General features: G+C 36.8%; 1 protein-coding gene across 1 annotated transcript; it reads right to left on the bottom strand.

Annotated features, from left to right (window-relative positions):
* On the bottom strand, positions 1-27,957 carry ACSL3 (acyl-CoA synthetase long chain family member 3). The gene is made up of 15 exons (XM_026040084.1): positions 27,901-27,957; positions 25,135-25,556; positions 20,486-20,663; positions 15,704-15,813; positions 14,426-14,564; positions 12,494-12,644; positions 11,550-11,673; positions 11,230-11,301; positions 10,346-10,485; positions 9,954-10,126; positions 8,762-8,836; positions 7,404-7,595; positions 6,042-6,156; positions 1,580-1,737; positions 1-1,010 (listed from the first exon to the last, which is right to left on the bottom strand). The coding sequence occupies exons 2-15, from the start codon at positions 25,525-25,527 to the stop codon at positions 847-849; spliced, it is 2,184 nt and encodes a 727-aa protein (XP_025895869.1). The 5' UTR covers positions 25,528-25,556; positions 27,901-27,957; the 3' UTR covers positions 1-846.

Raw genomic sequence — 27,957 nt, 5'->3', positions numbered from 1 at the left:
GAAAAAGAGGCAATTTGTCACAGTTCCTCTGCTAAAAAGACATTGCCAAACTTCAGAGTTTTTACTAGCTCTGAAAAATTCAACAACTATATGAAATGGTCTTAGAAAAGTTCAAAGATTTCTGTATTCTGTCCTCCAAGGTGTAACTTCTGCTGTGTTAATAGCATCTTTCGCATTAAATAAGCTTGCTCACCTGCAAGAGTACCTGCCTTTCATGCAGAGCTGTGCCTTGACCATCTTTTCATTTCAGATGAAAGCAAAACCAACCACTAGGCACATAATGAGGGTGTATTACTCAAGCTGGAATGTCACACATTTTCTTTACTCCATTTTCTACAGAACAATGGCACAGCAGCAAACAACCTGGTCCTCTGTTCAGTGATCAAATTTATAAGCATGTTCAATTTACATAATTTCACAACATTTATACCTTCTTATATTTTAATAATAGGTAAAAACGCCCCCAGTATAACCATTTTTTTCTATAGCCAAGTTCTCTATATATACATCCAAACTTTAAAGATACAAACAAAACATTATACAGGATTTATAAACGTTTAAAAACTTGAGGCTTCAAAATCATAGCTTCCCAAAAAGACTTAGGAAAACCCACAGACTGACAAGATAGCAGAGAAAAATGGGGAAAAAAAGGAGACAGACACAAGTTTGCTGCCGTAACATTTTACTAAACTTGTCAGTCATAATGGTGGTGTTATCAGAAATAACAGTTTAAGCTGCAAATGAGGAATGGTGGTTTTCTGTGTTGATCTCAAGTGTTGAGACAGATGATTCAAGTATTTCCTATTTGATCCAAGCTCACTGTAGCAAAGTGGTGCAGAAAAGGAATTATTTTACATTTTTCCCATACATTCGATCAATGTCCACTTGGTAGTACGCTGTGAGCTCTTTGCGTTTTAGTTTGAACGCGTCTGTCACTAGACCAGTCTCTGGGGTCCAAGGTTCAGGGCTCAAACGAATTTTCACGGGTATTTCAAATTTTTCCAGATTAGCTGTAAAAACAAACATTTTGAACAAAAGGCTTAGAATGTAATAATTTTTTTTCCATAAATAACCATAAAGAGTAGGAATTATATTCTCACACAAAAAAAATACATGTTATGTTAACAATGTTAACACCACCAATGGATTGAGGGGGCTCTGCAAATCCCCCATGGCGAGCTCCAAAAACTACAGTTTTGCCACAAGTAGACACAGAATCTATCAGCAATTATTCTCCAGTTCCCACAGAACTACTAAAATAAATCACAGAGGTTTAGGTATTTATGTTGCTCCTATTTATATTGTCATCTATCTATCTATACAGATATTCAAACCATGCCTTAATTTTTTCCATGCACAAGTTTAATTCTGCATGGCACCCAGAGCATCCTCAGGGTACTGGTAGGTACACCACAGATCTCGAAAAGACTTAGGGATGACTGTTTTTAATGAGAAAATTCACTTCACATATAGGCTATGAACGTGTAAGGAAATATACATGCATCAGGCCATTTTTTAGAGCACGTGCTTCCCACACAGTACTCACTACAAGGCAAACACCAGCCACTTGGCTACTCACCTGCCATGGCGGCCTCAGCTAGCACCTTCAGTACCTCCTTCTCCATCTCGGGACTGTTACAGATCTCTTCCCAAGTTCCTTTAAATCCTTTCTTTCGAGCTAGTTCTACAAGCTCCTTTTGATTTGGCACAACAAATCCAATGACATAAGAATGGAAACTGAGAAGTATAATGTACTTTAGTATGAATTTTGCAAAATTAACAAAACTTCAGTAATAATATGTTATTATCCAACATAAATTGGAGGGTTTGCATTTCGCACAGAGATACTACTCTTTAGCAGCTGTCTTTTGTTCACCTGGTACTCTCTCCAAAAATCTCTCACAAAAATCACTTTTGCCTGCTTAAAATTAAGTGGAAAGACAAGTTACTTACCTTACAGCACCTGGATTGCTGCAAGGTGTGCTGTCCATATGCATATTCCACTGTGCCTCATGCTCAAAGCTTTGGGGAAAGCTTTTGCCCACACGATGGCAACAGGCCCTGCCTCTGCTCATGCTTTGCATCCTGGTATGAAGACTGGGGTGCAGCTTCCCTACCTCAGTTTCCTCTCAACTGCAGAATTCAATTACTGTAGAGGAATAGTGCACTGCAGCGAAGAGGAGTTGGAAAGCAGGTTGTGGAATGAGCATATGTACAGCGCATCTTAAAGCAAGCCTCTTTCTGTAAGGCAAGCAACTTCTCTCTCTCTCCCTTTCCCTTTCAAGTGAACGTGCATACACTCATTCAGCTGTTCATAATCTTGGCCTCATATGGCTAGAATAGATGGAGGTGTGATCTCAAAGCCTTTGCAAAACTGAAGGATAATTCACCCTGAAGCACATATTCAAAATTTGTCAAATGGCATAAAGTTCAGGGGAAAACTAAACAGAATCTCCCATGGAAACTCTACACGTATTAACGATGCAGATCATAATTTGGAGAGCTGAAAGGGATCTCGGATAATAACCTAAATCATTCAGCTGCCCTGAAGCTGGATGAGCTACATCTAACAGATGGCCTTCTGACATTCCACCCACCGTCAGACAAAGGCTAATGTTGATGCTTCGCTGCAGTGGGTGTTCCTCAGGGCTGTGGCTCACGCTCTCTGCAGTTTAAGTCAGGGGACTTTTCATATAGTCAACAATCAGATGTTGATGAAGATTACTTTAGCTCATTCTTTAAAGTTTCCAGTACGATTCTAAAATATTAACTCTACATACTCTCTAGGTTACACTGCAATTTTCTTCAGTGAAGTTTTCTTCAGTGTCAGTTGTATTAATTGCAATGGCATCTGAGAACATTGTTTTGCTTGAACAAAAGTCCGTTACAAATATAGGCTTTCTTCATACCACCTTTGGACAGGCCTGGCCCCTTTCCTAGCTCCCGGCCTTCCTCTTGCTATTAATAAACTTACAGAAAGATCTTCATATTAGCCTCAGTATTGCTTACTACTTGCATCTTACTCTTCGGTCTTTGCTTCTCTAATTTTTTTCTACTATTTTTCTAATTTTTATATTATTTTTAATCTATTTTTTCTGTTTTCTATTTTTTTTCCTAAGAAGTCTTGGTATCACTATCTCTGCAACCTTATATTTACCTCCAGAGCGTATCTGATCCTGACTCATCTGTATAAAGAACAGAAAGGACTCTAAGTCCTCCCTGCTGCTGTTGCTGCTGCAGATCTTGAACTTCATCGCTTCTCCAACCTTTGAAGTCTTAACAACAGCATGAGGGAGGCAATCTTCATCATTTTGGTTCTTAGTTATCTTCTCCATACAAAGAAACTTCAGTAAAAAATTTCTCCTGCAGAAGACATCCACTGAACAACCTTCCCTTGCTGTTCCTGGAAACCTACCCAAGCGCAGCCCTCAGACTGGCATAAGAGAGATCTAGGGTGACCCTGCGTGCAGGTATTATTTATTCTGTAAAGCCTAATCCTCAACGCTTTGTGACCCTCCCACTTCAAATTTCCTTGCTTTTCATCCTGCATTTACTCATTCCCTAAGTAACCAATCTAAGTTTCCGGAGGTGATGCTTGAGATCATGTGAGCATGTCTTGCATAGGAGAAATAGCGGATAAAGTTGCAGGAATCTCTTCTGAAATAGAGTTATGCCCTTTTATTAGGAAGCATTTTCTTCTTCAAGTGCTTTGCCTGAAGCAGTCAACACAGGTAACTTCTGGAGCAGTGATACTGCACAGACACCTTTGCTTTGCTGCTTCCATGCTCAGCCGAACTTGGCACCCCAAGCCAAGCTCTGGTCAAGCTTGACTTGACTTCTAAGGTCAAGTCACAGATTTAACCCACAAGTAGAAGAGCAGTCTGCTCCTTTTGCTTGCGGGAGTAAAACACCTAAGATGTACAAATGAACTACTCCTCCTGTACGAAAGATTCATCCAGGCAAAGTACAAGGAGAGACGGGATACAGGAGAGATTGTAGGCACTGCTAACCCAAAGTCTCTTGGCTCACATTGCTGAGGTAAATATATACCCACAATGAAGTGTGCATATGGACCATCATTCAGAGAACATATATTACTCAGTCACTTATACCAGATTATACACATGAAAGTATTAAAAATAAATAAAGCAGCAGCAGAGAAATCATCATGAATGCATTTGGGCTCTGTTTTTAAATTACCTCAAAAATGTCTAAAGGTTTTCCTATTTTTAATTAATATGCAAGACATGGACTATCAAAGATGAGCATCTCTGATGAGTACATTTTAATCTCCAAGTCTTTCCAAATACTGGACCATCACCATGACAGTACTGAGACAAGAGGACAAACTTGGCCAGGGCACTGTGTGTACACCCAGCTGCGTAAGTAGGAAGAACCCCGATCTGCAGGGTCCTCCTTCTGTATCTTTTGACCACACACTAGAGAAAATAAAAATACCTACAAAGTAGTAGTTCATTTTAAAGGTAGGGTAAGTCCAAAAATAAAAATAGCCTTTTAAAAGTCTCCACAATGCAGAACAGTTTTCTCTCCTAATTTCTACTGGAAGATGGATCAGAAGACTCTTCACTTCAGACACTCAGTGTACCAGATACAAGTTAGTGGGATATTTGCAGTAATGCAGAACCAGATTAAGCCACAAATTCATTATCTTTGTTATTGAGAAGGAGCTGTTCATTCAGTAAGTGGTTGACTTGTTTTAAGTTTTCAAGCTCTCAACAGGCACATACTCCAAATATGTGGAGTTGACTGTGCAAGTAATATAATAATTTTTTTTTTGTATGAAATACATATATATACATATATAAACAACAAACACTTAAAGTTTTGCAAAGGCAAATACAACTCTCAATAATATTTAAGCGCTATTAAGTGCTACTCTGCAGAGTAAAGCCACTAAAAGAGCTGAATTCTCCTGCTTACTCTAAATTAATACCCAGCTCTTGAATAGCCAATTTATTTCTCCAAGTTATGTTGAGAAGCGAATCAAAAAAATTGACACGTGTACCAGAATTTGAATTCTAGAGTAGCAGAAATCACGGTATGCAGCAAAAGCTCTCTCCACTAATAATACAGGGTAAACGACAATGAAAAACAAATTTAATGAAAGTTAAAACGTTCTGAGCAGCAGAATGTCCAGTGCATCTCCTGAAACTGTCAGAACTGTAAGCTTGTATGGTGACTACTAACAACTAAAATAAAACACAGAGAACCAGGTGAACAAAAAGTTACTTTTCTCCTTATTATGACTCCTGGCCTTCAGAGTTAAGTGGATGGTATTTTGGACACCCTATCAATTAGAATATTTCTGATAATTTGGAAGCTAAAAAATGACATTCTAAACAGGACAGCAAGGAAACAATAGTTTTTAAAATATATTTATACAATAAGTTACTGTCATATCTCTCTGTATAGCAAGCTAGGAAATTCTAGAAATAAAACACATGTTTGCATGTTAGCATAATCAGGAAATTTAAAGGACATTTGATTGCTGTTATTAATTGTGTTTAGTATTAGTATTTACATAGCATTTTGACTGTGTTTTATATCAAGCTTCATTGCTCCTGCTGCTAAAATACTTTTAATACACAATCCAGCTTCTGGACTGTTGAAAATTTTGCTCCTATCTCCTCAAAAGTACTTCCTCAAGAGCAGATCACAGCTAAAATGTGATCAAGCAACAAACAAAGTGTGCTTGCAGTTCTAAAGATAATATCATTCTTAAAGTGCTCGAGAGATGTCTCTTACAAGCACAATCAAAGCTAAAATATTTTTTAAATTGGGGAAATGCCAGTGAGGGAGACTCATTGTGAGCATTTTATAAAGGATGAAGGAAAAGTTGGAAAGGAAAAGTAAGTAAGATTCCAATTGCTTTACTTTTACCAAAAATTTGTTTCACTGTATTATAAATAATTTTTCAATCGGTAAAAAATATTCTTCCAAATTGATTGGTAAAATATTTTATGGCTTCAGTAGGACAGACAAAAGAATACAGCTGCCTCAAAACATCAGCTGTCTCTTACCTGCTTGCATAGACACAAATATTATCTACCAGTGGAAGATTCTTCAAAGCTGCTTCTACTTTGCCAAGAGAAACATATTCTCCTGCCTGGAGTTTTACAAGGTCTTTCTTACGATCTATGGGGGAGGGGGGGGGAAAAAAAAAAAGGAAAAAAAGTTTTTATGTTAATTTCAGAATAGAGACATTGACTTTATCCTTTTCTGAAAATCACCAAAATATATTTCCCAAACATGGGTCATCTTACATCAAGCAAATTTAATATCAAATTCCAACAATCTGTCCCCTAGGTAAGGGATACATGATCCACATTTGATTTACATGTATTTCTGACTTTAGAACAGCATCTTCCATATGATAACTCTAGTATATCAATAAAATTCAACTAGGATTATGTAAAAGGCAGTGTTTGTTTGGAAACATAAATTTTGTGATGTTTAGCTCAGATACTTAATACAGGAGACACAGCATCTGGTGACATTTTATTATTTACTCTTATGTTAAAACCCTATTTAAAGAGCATCTATCCATCTGTTATCTGAAACAGCGGCCAAATTTGAAAATTAAGCTTGAATTACTTGAGTTTATTGCTTTTCAGGGGGCTATGCACAAACAAAAGCACAGGGCTTTATCCAACCCGCTGTGATGGCAACTGGTCTACCTCTCCCTCGGCTCTAACACTGCTTGCTTCTCCCTGCAGCTAGGCAAGGTAGTTTTGCGATTGTCCTATCTTTTAGACCAGCACAAGGCAGCTATAACCACACCTAAAATCTGGCCCATTAAACAAAACAGAAAAGCTTAGGACTAAAAATTTTAGTTGCAGGTCTATTTTCAAGATTAATGATCACCCTGAATTACCCACTGACTTCAAGAAAGGCACACAGTAGTTATTAGGATATCTATTTTTTTGTGTCTACAAATGTCAGAGTATTAGGAGCTTAACTATATAAACTATATAGTTTATATATATATATATATATAAACATGTAGCTTATATATATATAAGCATATAGTTTTTATATATATAAACTATAAAAATTAAATACACCTCATCTAATTCAAGTCTGCCTACATTTCTTAACTTTCTAATTATTAATCTCACTAAATATTTGAGTCAGGGTTAGAGCTGTCTTATAAGAAAGCAGTTAGGGCAATTATCTTCAAAAAACAACTGAGATTACGTTAAGATATCAGTATTTTCATGGGAAGATATAGTAAAGCTTCTGACTGCATGTCAACATATGTACATTTCTGGATATTAACATTAATATCTCAGAAATGTGCATGTTTGCACATGTGCATGTATACTTTAAAATAAACACATGCACACACAAACACACACATATCTGAATTTCCCATAACTCACCAATAATTTTTAGACATCCATCTTGATGAAACTCTCCAACGTCTCCAGTATGGAGCCACCTCTGTCCATTCTCATCAACAAAGAAATCTTTTCTGGTTCTTTCTTCATCTTTGTAGTAGCCCACAGTTACATTTTGCCCTCCAATAAGAATCTCACCTCTAGGATACGGTTTATCAGTGTTGTAATATCCACCTAAAAATACAGGTTTAAGTTAATAAAAGCTAAAAACATAGTCCAAAGCCAGAATTCCTGTTATTTACATATTTAAATAATAAAAATAAACCACTTCAAGGAGTCCTTTGTCAATTGTACTGCTTGAAAATACTACATAAAATAGTTCAGTAAAAGCAAAGAAAGGTCTAATTCCTTTCAGCATATAGAGATTTAACATGTGTGTTTACTAACAGTGAATTTCTCTCTCACACACACAGGTCAAATACAACATCTGTGCAATCTTTCTACCAAGATTAACATTCTGTATCGAAGTCATGCAGCTTGAATATAAAGAATAACTTTACTTCATACATTTAGGGAAAAAAATAAAACAAAACAAAACTCTATATTTTGCAATTAGCCCCAAACTCCTCTAAGCTTTATGTAGTTCTACTCTCCAAAACATGAAAGTCTCAAGGAAAAGAAATTATCTAAAGACATTTCAAACCTAATCAAACAGTTTTGTAGAAAATCCAAATAGACAAGAGTCATCACATCCCCTCCTACAGGAATACTAGCCTGGATCAGAATGGGGAGGATGCTCTTTACATGTACGTGCATATACAATGACAGTGTGACTTGAAAGAAACAATACAGCAAAAAAGTCATAATAACCTATTCAAAATGTCATGTGTGTGTTGATACCTTCTGCCTAATTATATACAAATTTAAAAATTGCTGAGAAATTGATTTTATGCTCACCAGCCCATCTCACATCAAACTTGCATAGGTAAAAGACGGGGTTTAAAATAGTCTTTCAATTAGTACTACTGAAATGCAGCAGATTAACTTTATTCTATGGCGGAACAGCAAAACAGAATTGAACCAACCCCGTCATCTTTTTATCATCTCCGCCTAAAGCACGTGTATCAGTTTTCTGTCTTCAGATCTGAAGTTATCTAGACAACCTAGCCACTTCTTTTTCAATAAACAGAAGGCTTAAGCTTTCTGAAGTAAGTCTTCCACTTACCTTAACATCAGCTAGCTGTTCCTTCCTGGACCTAAGATGCATCACAAACTAACATCACAAGCAGCAATTTTAATTTACACATTAGACAAAGCCATTAAGAGAGCAAAGCCCAGTAAAAGGCTCTATAAAGTTCTTGCAAACACACTGGAATGTAATTGCATATAGAAATTCTCACCTTCTTCCCAATTCATTAATTTGATTTCACAGCAGACTAAAGGTGCTCCCACTCTCCCTGTAGTGTAGTCCCAAACTAGAATTCAAAAGGAAATTTTTTTCAGAAAAAAACTTTACCGAAACTGATTAGAAAAATCTTTATTATCATGCATTTCATCTAGCAAAAGCTAACTACTATTTACTTTAGTTTAATTCTTCCCACACATCTTTCAAAGTAAATAAAAGTGATTTACCAAAATAATGCAGATTAAGTCTGTATCTTATAAAGCTAGGAGCAATATTTTAATATGATACAATGATTCTGTATTTTAGTTCACCTTCTCATGTCTACGTCCTATATTTTAATATAACTTAGCATGGAGAAAAAAAATAAATGAGGGAATATTTAATAGTTCCACTACTGAGCAAAATAATTCCATCCTACCAAGAGAGACACATAAAAATTGTCTGCTTTAAGTTTCCCATTATCCAAAGAATAATGAAAACTAAGTGATCACAGTTCTGTGGTTATGAAAGACTTTTCCTTATATGCAGAATGGAGCTCATTTTTAAGAACATAATTGAATTAGCTAATCCTTAAAATCTGTGTTTTTAAACCTGGAGCTTCAGTATTTCGTGCTGTATTTCATTGTGACCAGTTTTCATTGATACTACTGAAACAGCGCAAAATGTCACTCAGATTCCCTGCACACATTGCAGATGGACAGGGAGAGGGAAAAAAAAAAAAGAGAGAAATCCTCAAATGTAAACACATTCTGGTTTTATTTATACTGTAAAGCAGGAAGTGGTGGGATGAAGAATGCTTCCTCAACGGTAAAGTTTTTCATTCCACCACAAACGAAGGAAATTATGCCCTATTTTTGTCATATACACTAAAAAAATATATATATATATATACACACTAGTATACTTATCCAAATTAAATTTTCAGTTTATTTCCTAAGTACAAGAATGCCAAAATCCCATTACAAATTTCTCCACCTCAAACGTGAAAATTGTCTTACATGCAGATCACCGGATCTAGCACAACGTGTCAAAATCAGCTCTCCTACAGATATGTAAATTTACGATTACAACAACTTCCCATGACTTCCTAATTATTTTGGTGACAAACAAAGCAAATAGAGCAAAGTTTCTGCCAGCAGAGCACTGAGCACAGATGACAGCACTCAGCAGGATGCAGCAGCACCAACCATCAGTGATCGTTCCGGCTCCAGCCGACTCGGTCAGTCCGTAGCCCTGTCCCACAGGGCAGCAGAAACAAATGTTCATAAATCGCTGAGTTGCTGCAGACAGTGGAGCTCCTCCGCAGAGCAGGATACGGATTTTTCCACCCAGCAGCATTCGGACTTTCCGGAAAATAAGGCTAAAACACAAAGAAAAGAATGTGCATTTGTGGCTTAAAATCAAAACAAGAGGCAAGCTAATTTCACATCCGAACTGAAAGTTCTCACCAACCTCAGATAAACTTTATGACATTTAAGGAAAACCTGGAAGCTTTCAAAAATACAGGCTCTGATCATGCGGTAAGGCTTAGATCTTTTTTCCTTTTTTTTGTGCCATTAAAATATAAAATTTAAGTTACCTATCACAGAGTGGGGTAGTGTAGCCTTTGGAAATCTGTTCCATTTTGTAATTGTAGGCCAATATAAATAGATTCCGCTGGAAAGTAGTCATTTCGTTCACTTTATTCATGACATTTTTGTAGATTCGGTCCATAATTTCCTAGTTACATAAAAGGATTAATTTCAACTTAAAGCATCAGTAATCTTAAATTCAATATAACAAAAAGGGAACACGACCTACAAATTCTGTATATTTCAAATGACAAATTGCTCCCAGATGCTGCTTAGTCCATTGCTAAAGGACAGCAAAATCAACAGGGAAACTGAGGAAAACAAGTATATAAAGTCCTATGGAGTACTATATGAGTGAGAGTCCATACATCTCCCAATTAGCCCTTTGCACTCCACTGAAATTACTGTGAAATGCTGCCTGCTGCTAAATCAATAGCTATCATCTTCAAGATGCTATGAGGTTTAAAAAGTATTTTCTCTTCCCGCAAAAGGTCTAATCAGGTTGTCTCTAGTGCTCCTTAAATCATCAAAAAAAGAAGGAAAGTGTATGCCATGAGCCATCTTCATCATGGCACAAGGGTTGCATTTAAATTCTGTTTACACATATATACACATATGTGCACACATAGTGTTTACTGCCACAAACATTTAATTGATGTGTCAATCTAAAACCTGTAGCTATTTTTTTTTCCAAATTAGATATTCACATAGCAATTTATGCCTACATATATATATTTTTTTTTTTTTCAAGCAGAAAATATGGTTCTAGGCTAACAACTTCCAGGACTCTACCTTTTCATTTTTGTTGATAATTGCATTCATTTTGTTGTTTGAATTATGAATTTGAATTATGAATTATATTTTAAAAGTGATTCATTGTTAAGTTACTTACTGGGACAGCTGCCATCAGTGTTGGTCTAAGTGTAGTAACATCACCTTTGCTTCCTTTCTTTATTTTAGAAGACTGAAGAATAAGTTAAGAGAAGGTCATATTCAAGTTTATTAACATATAAAGCAAAATTACACAGTATATCTTGCAAGTTATCCTTTACATTTATCTTTTAGCAGTTAAAACTAGTTCACAGTAATAGTTATAAATACCAAAATTCCTTTTCATAAATTGTAAAATAATAATAATAAGTTAGAAAGAAATATTATCTCTAAGCTGACTAATATTTTACTAAATGGACTTAGCGTACATCAGCAACATACCTGGTCAGCTAATGTCTGAGGGGACGAGTAGCCGATGCAGCACCCATGGGACAGACAGACAAGCTCAGCGCTCAGCTCCAGAACATGAGCAAGGGGCAAATAGCCAATATAGATGTCTTTTTCCCTGTGAAGAATTGTTAAAAAAGAGACCGATTAGAGTCCTCAGGGAAGTCAGTGTGCTGAATTCACACAGAGCTTACCAAAGAACTAGAAAAAGTGAAAGATGCCCTTTGAGCTGAAGAATTTAGGTCAAGTACCGGTAAAGAGTTAAATTAAATAAACAGCAGATATTGAATACTTTAAAATATTCAATATTGCACTTGATATTAAAAAAATAACACACAGAAAAAAAAATCACATAATTTAACACTAAGGGATGTAAGTACTATGTAGAGTCGTTTGCAATTCCCTTTGTGCACTGGCTTTAGTTCTTATATTCTCAAAGTTACTCCGAACGGAACATTGCCATTTGTCTTTCAGTTCTCTCTCAGTGAGGTAATATTTTCAACTGAAAGGTAAAAATACTCTACAGATAAGCAAGTAACCTATAGTAATTCCTCTGAAAAATGTGGAAGAGCTCATAGCAGGAGTGCTTTGGGAACAGCTTGCATTTCTGACATTGAGGAGCCACTTAACTAGACAAGACTATGAGGATGACTTATTTTCCTCAAATTGCAATCTGAGAACGTAAACCAGACCAAGGGGCAGGGAGATAGAGAGTTCAACTGCGTGTTTTCTTAGCAAACTCATCCAAAACAAAGCACTCCAAAGACAAGCACTCAGAAAGATGAGGGAAAAAGCAGCACATGGAAAAATGATGTCATCCAACGCAGTACTTGGAGATGCTCAGACAGCGTGTAGCAGTGTGGTGTCACAGACAAAGCTTTATAAAACAGATAATCTAAAATTATATCCAAGTACACAGAAGCATTGTTGGTACGTACCCCAAATTAGGAATCCTTTCAGCCATTCCAGTTATACCAGCAATTATGTTGCAATGGGAGATCATAACTCCCTTGGGAATTCCTGTGGATCCACTTGTGTACATGATCACTGCAATATCTGAAGGAACAGGCCTCGCCGGCTGCTTGTTTCCTGTAATTTCCAATAATCTTTATTGTAAAAGAGAATGTGTGGAAAACCTTTCAAATCAGAAAATATTAAATACTAGGACTGCAATTGTTCTGGTATATAACTATGTAACCATCGCTATTAAGTTTTGCTTTCAGTTTAAAAGATTATGGTTGAGTTTAAGTGCCTTCTTTGCATTAGCTTTGAGTGACTTGGGATAGAAAAATTGGTCTCTGCAGACCTCCATGCTTCCTGTGTTCCTGCAGAGGAGAGTGAAAATGGGACAGAGCTTTCACTTCTCCTCCAGAACCACTGAGCTTCCCACCTTTCAGGCAGGTTACACTAATTTCAGCAAGCTCTAGGTAAATCCTCATTTAGAGAGCTATTTCATCCTGAGCTTCCCCAGCAGAGTGGCAACACTCTGGCTCATTCACAGCACACGTGGCAGGGAGCTACTGAGCCAACTGGAGATCCCAAATCTGGAAATATTTAAGAAAAGTTCAATAGCTTTAAAAGGGATTAAAGCATTTACGTACTTTATGTAAAAATAACTATAAAGTGCTTTTTTTTCTTTTCATTCTTACACCAAGAGGAAGAAAATAAGAGAATCATTATGCAAACTCTCCTCTGGCCATACACCATGTGCAATGCTTGTGGCACAACATACCCACTAAAGGAGAACAGAGAAAATACTGCTAATAGTTTCCCACTCACTGAGCCACGAAATTCCATATAAAAAATAAGGGGAGGGGGAAGTATAAAATGATCACATTTACTTATTATAATACTAACTGAAAATATTTGACCATGAGCAATTTTAACTGTAGTACTCCGTAATTTCCAAAATACACATATTCCAAATTATGGCATTCCAAAAAATGGGTGACTTGACAAATGTAATGTTCCTTTATTACAGTTTAGAGTGTGCAATATTTAAAAGGCTGAAGAAGAATTATATCTCATTTTACACAGCACTCGGATCAACAAATCTTGAGCTACTCATAAATTAGAGTGGTAATTTGTTCTTCGGCTTTTGTCTGAAAGAGTTTTATAAGTACAGAGAACTGGCACATCAAAAAGGGGAAGACAATCTTCTAAAGAAGCAGAGAGCTAAAGAACCCCCATGTGGGGAACATGTGGACTTTTCCCTGAAATCAATAGATGGATTAACCCCCCACCAGCTTCTACAAGAGAATTACATGGGATATTTACATGCCTTCAGTGATTAAAAGATTCTGAAAACACATAGAACAAGAAAGCAACCCCTGAATAAAACTAAATCTTAAAACACTAGTTTTAGCAACTTTAGAGACAAAATTAAATTCTTACTGACAATTAATTTCTAATTCTAAAAAGTTTGATCAATTGAAAATAGAATTAAATAATTTTACATAGCAATGATATTTTCAGAAATGTAATAAAAGAAAGTGAGTTCTGAATCTATCTAGATTTAAATAGCTATTTTACATTTTCTTTGTGAATTTAACAAGATCTAAAACAGCTGCAAATTACTCATGTCATTCACCACAGAACTGTAAATGTCTATCCCAACCCAAAGCTTATCCTAAAAATTATTTTTCAAGCTTGTTTATAGAGAAGTCAGTTTTCATTAAATCATGACTCCAGTTTACTGGGTTTTTTTGTTTGTTTGTTTGTTTTTTGTAAACTATAAATAAAGTATATCAGAAAGGGTCAATCATTGCACAGTTTTCCAAGCCCTGCAATCTCCCCAGATCTACTCAACAGGGTCAGAGAGAGATGATGATGATGATGATGATGATCCCCTTGGGAAGCAGGGGACGCACCGCTGTCAGCTTTGGCGCCCATGGCTTGCACAGAAGCCATGGTGTGAACGATGACGCCCTTGGGGAACTCGGCCCACGTGGTTGGCTTCCCGTCCACCGTGATGATGTGTCGCAGCCGCGGAACTTGGGAAACGATTTCCTGCAGAAAGGAGCGTTTATTCAGAAAGCACATGAAGGTGGGGCCATCAAGAAAAACGGTATCTCTACTGCATGCAACCAAAACGCTGATTTGAAACGTCAGTGGATTTAAAATACTGGGTAACAACCTCATCTAGGTCAGACAGTTGTCAGGTTGGAAGCTTTCTGCCCTTAGGTGTGCGAGACTAGCTGAACTCAGCACTTAGAATTCCTGAAGTTTTTTTTCCCCAAGTATTTACCAATCTGAGGTTTACTTCAAGAAACACCTACAAATAAGACAGGCAAGATTTGTAGAGGTGATTGACCTTCCACTTTTGTACAACACGGACAAAAGATGTCCTGGGCAACCCTGAGCTCCCATAATGCCTATGTGGCTTCTTGATTACTGGGCTGTTTAAAATATGCAGCAGTTAATACAGAAAATGATCACTTAAGGCGCAGTTAAGCATTATGAGCAAAACATAACTTCTAAAACAACTATGGACACTCAAGTCAAAGGCAGTTATTGCCTCTGGTAGAGGAAACACAGTTTCTCATAATGCAAATTTATTTTTATTTATTTTTTAAACACATTTTTGACTACTTTATTCTATTTTCTTTTTAACTAACATGCTATGTGTAATATGCATACCAATAATAAAACAGGAAGGTCTTTAAACTACTTCAATGAAAGTATTTAATAAGCTATCCTCAATGCTGGAGAACAGTACTACCTATTCAAGCATCAGTCTTCAGATTTAAGAATTACTTTTCTGCCAGGAAGACACCCAACAATCAGTCAAGAGTATTACCACGGTTAGCTGTTCATATGCAGTTTATATGCCTTGTTCCAGACAGTGCTGCATTTCTTCAACAGTGCAACCACTCCAACCTGCTCTCAGGAGGCTTTCAGGAGCCCAAATCCAACTGAAGCCTAATGATGCCTTTGGTACGTGAAGACTAGACTATATAAAACTTGTTTTAAGTGCCTGCACTATAAAAGGGCAAGAAAGTCATTGCTCCCTACAGCTCCCTACACTGCTCCCTACACTGCTCCCTACACTGCTCCCTACACTGCTCCCTACAGCTACACAGACCATTTAACAGCAATGAATCAGGTACACTAGAGAAAGATTCACAAATAAATAACATTTTTCTGACCTTCAGTTTTGTTTGCATCAGCTCTTTACTGGTAATGATGGTGGTCACCTCCGTTTCATTTAACCCATGTACTATTGCTGGGCCTCCCAGCGTAGCGTACAGTGTAACAACTGAAAGAAAGGTAAGGAAAAAAAGGAAAATTGTTTTTTCAATTGCTCACAAAACAAATAACATATATTGTCCCTATGATCATTTACTATCCGTTGAAACCCACATTATTCTCTGTAATTCTCTTCTGAACCTACTCTCTTATCTTCATGGCCTTTATTTTAAATGCAAGTATCTGTTCTCAATTTAATACATACTTCACCTGCTTAACAACCCTCTTCTCCACAGGAAAAAGAGCCTGATTTCTTGATTTCTCTTTTTAGAATTCATTTTGTTTCACACTGCTTAGAAACAATTCCATGTAAGAAGCTATTAAAACACTGCAATACATGTTATCAAGAGATGAATTCCCACACTCAGTAATACATCTTTGACTGCCACATTCTCTTATCTATTTAAAGTGAGTTAATAAAGGTTTAATCACCACAACCACTAGAGACAGAACTAACATTGTGGAAACAATCTCACAAGGAAAGTAAATATTTTTTTTCTAACAGTCTATTCCTTAAAAACTTTGTATTCTTTTATATTAACCATTTTAAACCCAAATTCCATTTCCTGCTATTCTTATGAGAACTGCACGAGGAAAGAGAGGAAGTTGCACACAGGACTGAAGAAAGCAAGCAGTTAAGGAAGGGAGATATCTTAAAAACGAAGGTACTTATCCACTTTCCAAGCACAACACAAAATAAGACTATAGCAATTTAGTATAGCTCACATCTTGAGGGAGTTGAGATTAATTACTATAATCATTAAAAATTATAACAGCAATGCTGGAAATTCTGTCTCACAAAATATCTGCACTTCTTTTGTACTTCAATCCGCACAGTTCACTGAAGATTTAAGCATGACAATGATTAAAACAAAAGACCCTACTGAAAGTTAGAGCTTTGGCTGCAGTACCTTTACTGCAGAGAAAGATAATAGCCCATTGTGGGCAACGACTCAAAATCCAAAGAGCTACTAACTCAGGGCGGCAAACGCAGCAGCCAGTTTCCTTGCACGAAGAAGCAAACAGTCGACCTCTACTTTATTTTCTCCCCTTGTTCAAGCAGCCTGTGACGGTTCAGAACTGTGGCAGGGCAAAGACACACGCCCAGTGTCTGCTTTGCGTCGGCGGGAGCCGAGCGGAGCGGAGCGCCTCGAGCAGTTCCCACGAGCTGCCGCGACTTGCTGGGGTGACCTCTGCTACACAAGCAGCTCGCAGAAACCCAGCTCCCCCGGCCGGCAAGCGCCCCCGAGACACCACGTTAGCCACGCCAGGCTAATATCGCAAATAACCGCTTATATAATTACTCGTCTGCAAGATAAATACATCAAAAACAACTCACAGTTACACGATAGGAACAGAGGAATTGGGAGAGACACCATCTATAAAACAGTGTACTGATGTCATGCAGAGGGAGAGAGAAAAGTGAGCAATCATTCTGACCTGGGGAACCCTCTTTTCTCTAACACCTAAAACCCTCTTGGTACTGAAAAGGTCTGAGAGGGGGCTAGGTAATTACTTCCCCCCCCCCCCCCCCTTTACTACTGCGGTCATACTGAGTAGGATTTCTTTTCTTTGTCTTTACAAAAGCAATATTATGAATAAGATGTAAATTCAAAATTTGAATTCATGCTAGGAATACTGCTCCAGGGAATTTCTTAAAGAAATCTGCTAAGAAATTATGCAAGAACAAAGCCTTGCCCTGCAAAAAGAAAAGCTGAAAACAAAACACGAGTATTTCATCCTGCCTCACGTATCAACCAGGAGAGGGGAAGCAAACTGCTGAAGGTCTCGGTGTATTCCATCCTGAGAACAGCCCTTCTGCTGAGGCTGCAGTCATTGGACAACAGACCCAAACCCTTCCCAAGTTATTCCATGATTTAATTACGTTCTCAGGGGTTCTAGTTGCTCACGCTGGTGCAACAATTCACACAGGGGAAGACGAGACACTTTGGACGCAATGTCTCTGTCAGTCTTCCCCTATCCCTGCTCCTTCGCCTGTCTCGGAGACCATCAGTCCTTCCTGCAAGGCTTTCTTAGCTTCCAACCATGTGCGCAGGACTGCGGTGCTCACAGCTATTTCATTTATCTGCACACATGGTACCTACCACAAAAATGATTTTCCCCAGGTTAATACTACAGTACAAAAGGCCTTCTTTCCAAAGCAAGGTATGAAGCCTCTGTAGCTTATGTTGGCATAAGTTCTGCACGCCTACAATAAAATGTAATACGTTCCACATTCTGAAAGAACGTCACAACACTATCAGAACAGTTTGCTCTCACAAAGCTTGAAAACTGAAAAAAGCTAATATTAATAAGCTACTTAGCAATGCTTGGCCACGCTACTCCATTAAAAGAAAAATAAAGGCGAATTTTGTAATTTGCTCGGCAAGATGGCTACGGGAACACTGATGATAGTCTCATCAGCTGCCAACACACGAGTCAGCCAAGTTCATGTAAGATCACATACAGCTAAGACACTAACTATCACGTCAGGCAGTGCGCTGAAGCACGTCTCAAAAAGGGAATTTAAAACATTAGTCCAGCTAAACCAGAAACACATGCATACCGTTCTAAACACGATATCCATGCAATCACTATGTCAGATGTTTTCAAATTACGAAATATTCCTAGAATTTGCAAGTATCGTTCACTTCCAAAGATAAAATAAATGAGGCATTTTTGTTTTATTCCCAGGAATAAATCACTAGGAATTTAAGAGAACCCAAAAGTGATAACAGGGAACTGACAGAAATATATTGTGAGAATTGTAATTAAAAGACAAGGCAGACATCTCATCTGAGAACAGCTTGTGCAAATCTCTGTTCCAGGAGAAAAGTCGCTCACAGAATAAAGGGCAAAAACTACAAGTGAATTTAGGCTGGAAAGCACCTATGGAAGCCACATAGCCCTCCCCTCTGCTCAAAGCAGGCCACCAGTTCAGGGCCATGTCAAGCTCTGTGCATCTCCAAGGACAGAAATTCCGTAAAAACTCTAGGCTCTGGAATTTAATTACCCTCACAGGGAAAAAAGTCCTCCTAATAACCATGCAGATTTTCCTGCATTTGAACTTGGGTCAGTTACCTCCTGTCCTACCAAACACGTACCTCATGTTCTCCAACCGCCTGTCCTTCCCAGCAGGCCTCCGCTGGACTCTCTCCAGCATGAACCATCTCGAACTCTTAAGACCCAAACTGGACACACGGCTCCAGACGTGGTCTCACCAGCACCCAGCCAGAGGGGAAGGATGGCTTCCCTGAACCTACCTTGCTGCAGTCATGCCACTACAGCCCAGGACTCTGCTGGTCACCTCCACTGCATGGGGGCACTGCTGACACACGTTTAACTTTCTGTCCACCAACAAGTCCTGACTCCCTTGCTGCAGAGCTGCTCTCCATCTACCTATCTCCCAGCCTGTACTGGTGCAAGGGGTTATCCCAGAGCACACACAGCAATCTCCATCTGCTTTGGTTGAACTTCATCAGGTTTCTATTAGCTCATTTAAACAGGATGGGCTCATAGAGAAGTGAATTAGAAATCAGGAAGTGAAAATGAGATGGGTATTTAAAAATACATCCCCCTACAGCACTGAGACCATCACTCAGAAGGTTTCTCAAGGGACAAATTAGGCTTAGGGCTCCTATGCACATACTTGTGCATAAGATCAGCCTAGGTAAGAGACACAGCAAGCTTTCTCACCACCACTGAGATGCACCCTGGACAGTCAGGTCAATCTACATTACTCAATTAAGGAAAAGGAGTGGGTTTGGTCCTGCATTTGTCTGTCTCTTGTTCTGAAGAGTTAGACTTCATGGGATTAAGGGTGTCATTAGAAAAAAATGACACATTTCTTTTATAGTCAATCCATAAGAAAATGAGTATCATTCCAGCAGATATCAAGAAAATCCCACCTCAGTCCACTGCTAGGGTTAAAGATTCAATTAATGTATGATGACCTAGACACTGTGCATCACTGGGAAACTGCCTACTGACAGTTCACCCAACCTAAACGCGGTAGGTAGTCAGCCACCAAGAAGCACTAATGGCACTGACATGTGAACATATTCCTGGCAGTAAGAAGAGAATCCATAGATTTCTCAGTGGAGGAGGATGAATAAATAAGCAAATAAATCAGGACCAGACTAAGGTTTGGGTTAAGGAACAGCTTAGGGTTCTGGCAGAGCAGGAGTTACTGAACAATGCTATACAGAAAGAGTCCAGGACTTGCTCAATCTTCTTCATTTTGAGTATGATAAACTCTAATTCCAATCAAAATTGAAGAACTGACACAATTTCCACTTAAAATAAAACTTGGAGACATAGATGAAGGTTTGATGTCAACTCCTTAAATTGAATCAATGAATTCATGCGTGATTTTTGTTTGGTTTTAGAGACCTGGTAATCTGTACTGATGTAAGAGTAATGAGAAAGTAAAGTGCCCTGTCACAAACTCATTGAGCAAGATACATTTACTGAAGCCAGCTGCAAACAGACACAGGATTTTCTGTGAAATATCACAATGTACGGAGTCACTACCTTGTGCAATAAGGATTGGCAATTTTATATGTTTTATATCCTGATTCCAATTCATATGCACTTTTCCTACTGCCTAAAATGAAGAAAAAGGCCTTTTTTCAGATTGCACTATAAAAGTCATCAAACTTGAAGAAAGGATGCATACTTACGCTGGTAGTTGCACATGAAGCAAGCCTGTGCTGCAATCATCCACTCAGCTCTAGTCTCACAGAAGATAGCAATGTTAGTCTTTGGTTGCTGACCCAATACTGCTAAGCCATTTCCAAAATTAACAGCTTTAATGTATACATCCTCATATGAAAGCCAGGTGTACTTGCCCAGGATAACCTAAAAAGGATAATGAATTCAGTTTAGAAAACAGAAAGCCTCAATGCATGCCATACTACCTCTCTAAGTATGTGAGCAAAATACAGAAGTTTGAAATTAAACTCACTTTAGTTTTAACAGTTTATTCAAGAAAATAAGTAGTATCACAAAGTATGGAAGTTACACAACACACACACCCCATCATCATTTCCAACATGTTACCACTTCATTTTCTGTTCTCACATCAGGGACACACACCATTCCCACCACACTTTTCGACTTTGGAAGCACGCTAAAAAGCCCTGACTCATATGCTTTTATTTTTTTACAAACATTTATTTTATTTTGAATGAAGGATGAAAAAAGCTAGCTGGTACAAAACAACCTTTGTATCTGCTTTCTTGGACTTAGCATGCAATATAAATGTTGTTAGGTGCTCATTCCTATGAAAAATACTGAGAAAAGGGGAGTCCAGACAGCATTAAGTGAATGGCTTCTCCATCAAAACTTAGGAAATTCCCTTTCCTTTGTTTGTTCTTCCTCCTTCGACATTTGTTTCTCAGAACAATCTTTTTGCCATATTTTACTGATAGACAAAAGCAAGACAGAAAACCTGAACAGAATTTACTGATCAATTCCCGTCTCTGAAGAGTCACATGGAAAAAGTTAAACAATCTCACTTTTCTTCCACAAGTGGAAGCTGTGCACAATAAACATGGATGTGAATTTACTGTTCACTATCTACCTTATCATAGATTTCCATGTATACACTTGTACCTTACATTACTGTTTTTTTTAACTGATAAGCTATTTCTTTGAAGATTATTTGACAAATTCATATGCAGATCAGCAAAAGCTTTTACACTGAAAATTCAGATCCTAAATTATTATACCTTACCTGTGTAGTTATACAAGCACCTTGACAAATTTGAAAAGCAAACAGTCTTATTGGCCAAATATCTCAAAGCTTTCCTCTGTCTACACAACTTTATTTATAAATGTAAGCTAAAACTAAAGGGAAAAAAAAGGAAAAAAGTCCTCTCACTTCCCCCACTCTGTTTTCCAGACATCATTTACCTAGTTTAAATGAGTTTCAAATTTGTGGGTCATAAAAACTTTTTGGTAGGTACATAACTACATTTCTAACGATTACACATTTTGAGGGTAATTTTGTCAACAAAATGGATTTCAAAAACCTCTCTCAAGTTTTAACAGAATAGAAAATTCTAGCAATTTCTGCTATCAAAGCATGTCCAAATTGCAGAAGTTTGCAGGTTTTAGTAGCTGTCTCCTAACCCATTTCCCTTTTTGGCCATTCTCTCAGCAGCTTTTCAAAAATACAGTTCCTAGTATGCAGTTTTCTACTAAAAGCAGTCATTAAACTTCATTTGAAGTGTCATAATCTTTTAAACTGTCCTATACATGCATAATTTTATGATTTGAACAACATCCTCCTTCTAGATAACTACTCCTATGTGTAAAGTCTGGGAAAAGTCCAAATGTTTGCTGGAGAAGGGCCCAAGATAGAGAATTAAACAGACGCCTAAAAATCAAGCAGTGAATCAGGAAAGAGGAGAACCTAGAAATATTTTTTCTTAATAAATAAATTCAGATAAATACTGCCCTCTAGTGTATTAGCTTTCAACATACTTAAAACTCCAATTTACGAAAAGCATTTGAATTACTTATTTTATTCCTGGTCATAGCCTTCCAAAATAACAGACCTGAAAAGATCATTTTTGCCTATCAAAATTATATCTACTTTTCCCCACGTTTCCCCATGTATATTTTTCTCCAGTGTCTCGACTAATTCTATTCTTGCTTTTAAAACCTTAAAACAAACAAACAAAACCCCACAGAATGGCAACAACAAAGCAAAATCCACATATTAAACAAACACATAAAAATATAATCTATAGCTAACATCACACAAAGCAACTCGCAAAATCAAGTTCACCTTCTGGGCAAAGGGAGACAAAGGCTATTTCATTTTTTATACTAATTTCCATTAAAAAATGTATGTTCTTCTGAATGAACTTTATGCCCTTCTTTATGCACTTCCTTTTTTCCAATTAAGTCTTACATTGTGGAATACTTTCAACATTGATTTCATAAAACTAATAGCAATTATGCTCTCTCATCCAAATATTAAAGGTCATTAAGACAGAAAGAGCTACGTAAGAAATACTATAAAATGCAAAGAAGGAAGCAAAAATAAGTATTTTTACTAAATGTCTACTAATTTCTGTTACTTTGGTAAATTAAACTCGACAACTACAACAGAACAGATCTTTCAAACAATACAGCAGCATTTAAAAAAAGAAATTACAGATTTTTTGGCTCATCAGTAGTTTTTAACTGACAGTAAATTATAGTAGTATCTGATCTTAAATGTGTGATCTTAATCATCTGGCTTTAAACAAATCTATCTAGACTTGTGACTACCCTTAGCTCTGCTAAGCACTACAGGGCTCACCTTTGATGGATATTGATTTAACCTATCAATATGTTAATGATCTATTAGTTAATCTAGCCCAATGGAGTCTGCACAACAGACCTCTTCTAGTCAGTAATGCAACTGAATACACAGACCCACGATCTACAGTCAGACCTGCCACGAACTTGCAGGTGACCTTGAAAATATATCAATCATTCTCATTACTGTGTGTTCAAGTTATGAAATGGAAAAAATAATTAACAAGTCTTGCTTATATCTTTGAGGTATGCAAATTATATGTAAAGATTTGGAACTATCATATAGCTTTTTAAGAAGTTTCACCAAACAAACCTTGGCTGGTTGACTTTACAAGCAATAAAAGACGCATGGTAGAAAATGTATAAATTCACAGAATCCTGACATTTTTAATCAACAAGGAATCTTGAAAACCTTCAGATTTATTCACTTGCTACAATATTTTGTGAGATATTGATAAAACATCGCATTCCTTAATGGAGAAAAAAATTCAAAAGTAAATTTCAAAAGTAAATTTACACAACGATGCCACCAGCTGGAACCAAATAATACACCGGCAATTACGGCAATCAACCATAATGAACTGTTTTGTCAAGCTTAGTCAGAATTACCTAACTGAAGACTTAGAAACAAGCAATTCAAGAAAATCAACATTCTCCAGCTTTTCATCATTCAAAATACTTTACTTGCATTATGCAAGAGGCTAAGACTCCTAAGTGCTTAAGCTTTATACCACTAATTAGAAAAAACAGAACAAAGTTTACTGGCAGCCAAACAAACAACAAAAAAGGAAAACCTAGTTTGTGTTCAACATCACCTTAGTTTTATTTCTTTTCAGGTCAACGAGACAGCAAAATGTGCATCAAAAAAGTCTGAATATCCCTTTCTCTCTCCCAAAGACATGCGGTTCTGAGCAGAAATTCATTTTCACCGAGAAATTAACTCCAGAACTAGCAGGAATCTTAACTAAAAACTGAAGTTGCTATAAAGATTTTAACAGAACAAATCTCTCTCATATTAAACCTAATCGTGATGCTAACCCAATTCTACTTTAAAAATAACACTCAAAATACCAGAATTAAAATTTGTATTATTTAAGGAATTCTTATTATATGAAGAAGTGCTTCTCTTGCAGGAAAATTGATTTTATCCAAAAATTATTTTAACATGAAGACAGCAAGCTCTTCTAATAGAGAAGGGCTGAACTTTAACACACATCTGCACGTATATTCTCTTAATGAAATCTGATTTGCTCCTTCAGGCAAAACTACATTACTAAGTGCCTCTGAACAGATATAAATCATCAACCAACAACACAGACCTGAACTTAAAAGAGTCTCAATCCTCAAAACAACATAAATTTTTTTATTGTTTAAATTACTTCTGCCCCTTATGATCATAGATTTTAGAAGATGTAGTTTGCCTTAAACAAGGATAGAAAAAAATCTTCCAATGAAAGTTTCTGCAATCTTTATTTCAAACCAGAACATGTCCTAGATTGAAGGACTATGTTGAAATTGTAAATCACTGATTTACTGGTAAGTTCACTAGAAAAGCACATTTAAGTATAAGCATCCACTCATTCTTTTTTCCACATATATTACAGCTCACAGTAATAGAGAGTATTTTATTCATCCAAAATGAAAATAAAACTTTGTATCTGCTTGCCTATCTAGAAAGTATTTATAAATAAATAATATTTGTGTGTATATATATAAATAAATACTTATTTCCCCACTGTAACAAAGAATACATACCCAAGAATGCAAAACGAACATTACAATTTGTTTTAAATGCTGGTTGATGAGTTAAATGCTCTAATTCTCATTCTTTGCATGACTATTTAAATTAAGCAATTTACTTTGTGTCCAGTTTTTTTTTTTTGCTGAATTGAACCCTTGTATCTATATATATAGTGTGTATATATACACACACAGACTTTTTATATACATATATATATATATATATATATATATATATGGAGAAAGAGGGAGAGAGAAATCTAGCAGGTAGACTTACCTTTTTAAAAATTTTTCCTGATGGCTGGATTTCATCCTCCTCTTTTAATATTTCACGTGTTCCCAAGAGTTTTTTGTCCTTATATTTAGTTTTAGCATACTTAAAAACTTTGTCAAGTGTATCACATCCAGGATATAAAACTGAAGCTAAGCAGTGTTGACTGTTAACAGACCTGTATGCACCCCCAGGCTTGTTATTCACAGGTTTAGCCTTAACCTGCTTGGATTTTGCTATAGCCTCCCTTGATCCTGAGAGTAGGTACCATGGAATATATGTTATGAAGGAGTACACCAAGATTATAAAGTTTATAAACTGTAGAAGAATGGGGTTGATGTCATGCTTCAACTTCATTTTGGCTTCTTGTGAAGCTTTCGGAAGCGAGTTTGAAAACATGTGTCAATTAGATGGAGATCCAAAAAGATCTGGAAAAAGAAACAAAAAGTTAGAAATCAGCTGTACAGCTATTGCATATATGGTGTCAATATCAGAGTATTTCATGCAGTTACAATATTCTTATTTTACAACATTAATTTATTTTTTAAAAACCTAACAAAAAGATTTTTAATAGGAAAAAATGTGTTTAAAACTTTAAGCTCCTTTATTCGTGATGGAAAGAGACCTTTCTTCTTTAATTTTAGAACTCTACATCCTTTTCAGAACAAATACATACTTCATATTTGTACGACCAGATTAATTCCATCCTTGTCTAAATCACCAATTTTTAAAAAAACTCCAAACAAAGGTGTCTTGGTTTCAACCCCTTGCTAAAAAAGTTGCTGTAACCAAAGGACTCTTTGTAACACTCGATCATGAGAGCCACATGGAAGGACTTGAATGAACCAACCAATGTCAAGACCTGTTCTGCAAAGTACCCACAGACATATCTAAATAAAGCCTGTGAGCTCTTCCGTGAAGGGAATTACTGGATCAGGCAGCACAGGAAAAAAAGGAAATAAAAACGGAACTGTCTAAATTTTAATATTCAAATCAAAAGCAAAGAAGCAATGGTAAATTAAAGAAAAAAAACTTAAGTAGGTTAACAAGCAAATTCAATAATCAGTTGAAGAGACTTATGTTCTTAGTCTGTCACTGGAAGATACTTAATAAAAATAATCATATGCTGGTCAATAAGCTACTTTTGACAGTGACACAGAACATGATGTTTTGAAGCTGAATCCAGAGCTCACATAAAAAATTTACCCATTTTTCCAGAAAGTTGGCCTGCAATCCACGTTTCTCCAGCATGGGTCCCTTGCATTCACAGTGAGGCGCACAGGTATTTATGGTTTCCCAAAGAGGAAATACTTGATATTTCCTCAATCTCAAGTGCAAGGTACAGCAAGTGGCTCTTACTGAGCTGCCTGCCTACTTTCTAAGCTAAGAGAAAACAGGGATGTGCTTCATCACACGCCTAGGAAGCTGCCACCCAAACAAGATGCAATGGAAAATGCCATGGCCTAACCGGTCATCTAAACCAAAAGAGGAGACAGAAAGCCTGAACATTTTCAGAGCACACATCACTCTGTTTTAACCTGATACCAGGACATATTTCTTGTGTTTTCTGCAAGTGGAATAAAGATTCAACTCCTGATGACAATGTAAAAGGAGAACTCAACCCCAAATCAAGCATAGAAGGCTAGCATTCTTCTAAGCAAATATGATGACATCTGTGTTTGTCTGTAGTAGTTGATATTTCTATCCTGTCAAAGCGATCCTAAAAACTCAGCAAGAAGATATAACATTCAATTAGCAAAGCTACTCAAAGAAAATGAAAAGGTTTCATAGAAATTCCCAAACTTTCAAAGTTACTTCAATTTTTAAAGGCTTGGAAGGGATACACTGTTTAATATATTTCACTTTTAAAACTACCAGACTGAACAAAATATATTATCTAGGCTTATATTTCATTGACATTACAACTTCTGGCCACTTTATTAGTTTTGGAAGTAGCTGATGACTTTTGATCTTAAAAAGAGAATAAGTAAGCCTAATTTTTGGGTTACAGAACACAAGCTAGAGGGGAAAGGGATCCTACAGCTTTACCATGTATTAAGTGAGAAAGCCCATAGCCTGCACAAGTTTGTTCTTGCTTTCACATTTTCTCCAAACCAATTAATAACAAATAAAAACATAAAACCACACATGACATGAAAATATCTTTAGCTACCCGGTGCAGTCTGCATCAGGTTAGCGGGAAATGCTCTAGGTTTTAAAATATGTATCCATTTTGATAACCTTTCACATAGTAGTGTTAGGGTTTTTGAGGAATCAGCGTTCAAACCCTGAGTGGTGATGCAAGAAAGGTTAGCAGATTAAAATAAATCCTGGATGAAAGAGCTGCTAATTCATGCAAGAACATCCCTCATTTATAAAATATATATATACACACCAGAGAAATGGATGCGTTCTGCATATGAATAATACCTGTTCAATTTGCAATTGCGTTTCATGAAGCAGTCACTAAATGGGAAGCAGTAAAAGCCCAAGTAAAAACTCACCCCACAAGGGCAAAGAGAAAGCAGCACACACACACTCAAGAGCTTGGGAGAAGTAAACCGGTAGTTTTCAGCACTAATCTTACTTAGGACATAATCAGTGATTTAGCCCTGTATACTTCTTAGACTAATACTGCTCTGCTCTTCAGTTTTAGAAACAAACTTTTGTTAAATGAGAAAGGAAAAAATCCTTATAGGAATGTGTTTGCTAATTGACCTGCTTATAACAAGCACTTTACAATAGAAGAATAAATTAACAAGAAAAAGAAACCTTATGCAACTTCTCATTGTGGCAGGTACGGGTGCAAGAGCTGATACAAGAAGTTCT

This window comes from Nothoprocta perdicaria, unplaced genomic scaffold (assembly GCF_003342845.1).
Source record: "Nothoprocta perdicaria isolate Ctin4 unplaced genomic scaffold, notPer1 scaffold_25, whole genome shotgun sequence".
In the NCBI taxonomy this organism is placed as follows: domain Eukaryota; kingdom Metazoa; phylum Chordata; class Aves; order Tinamiformes; family Tinamidae; genus Nothoprocta; species Nothoprocta perdicaria.
This window is presented reverse-complemented; position numbering and strand designations above follow the sequence as displayed.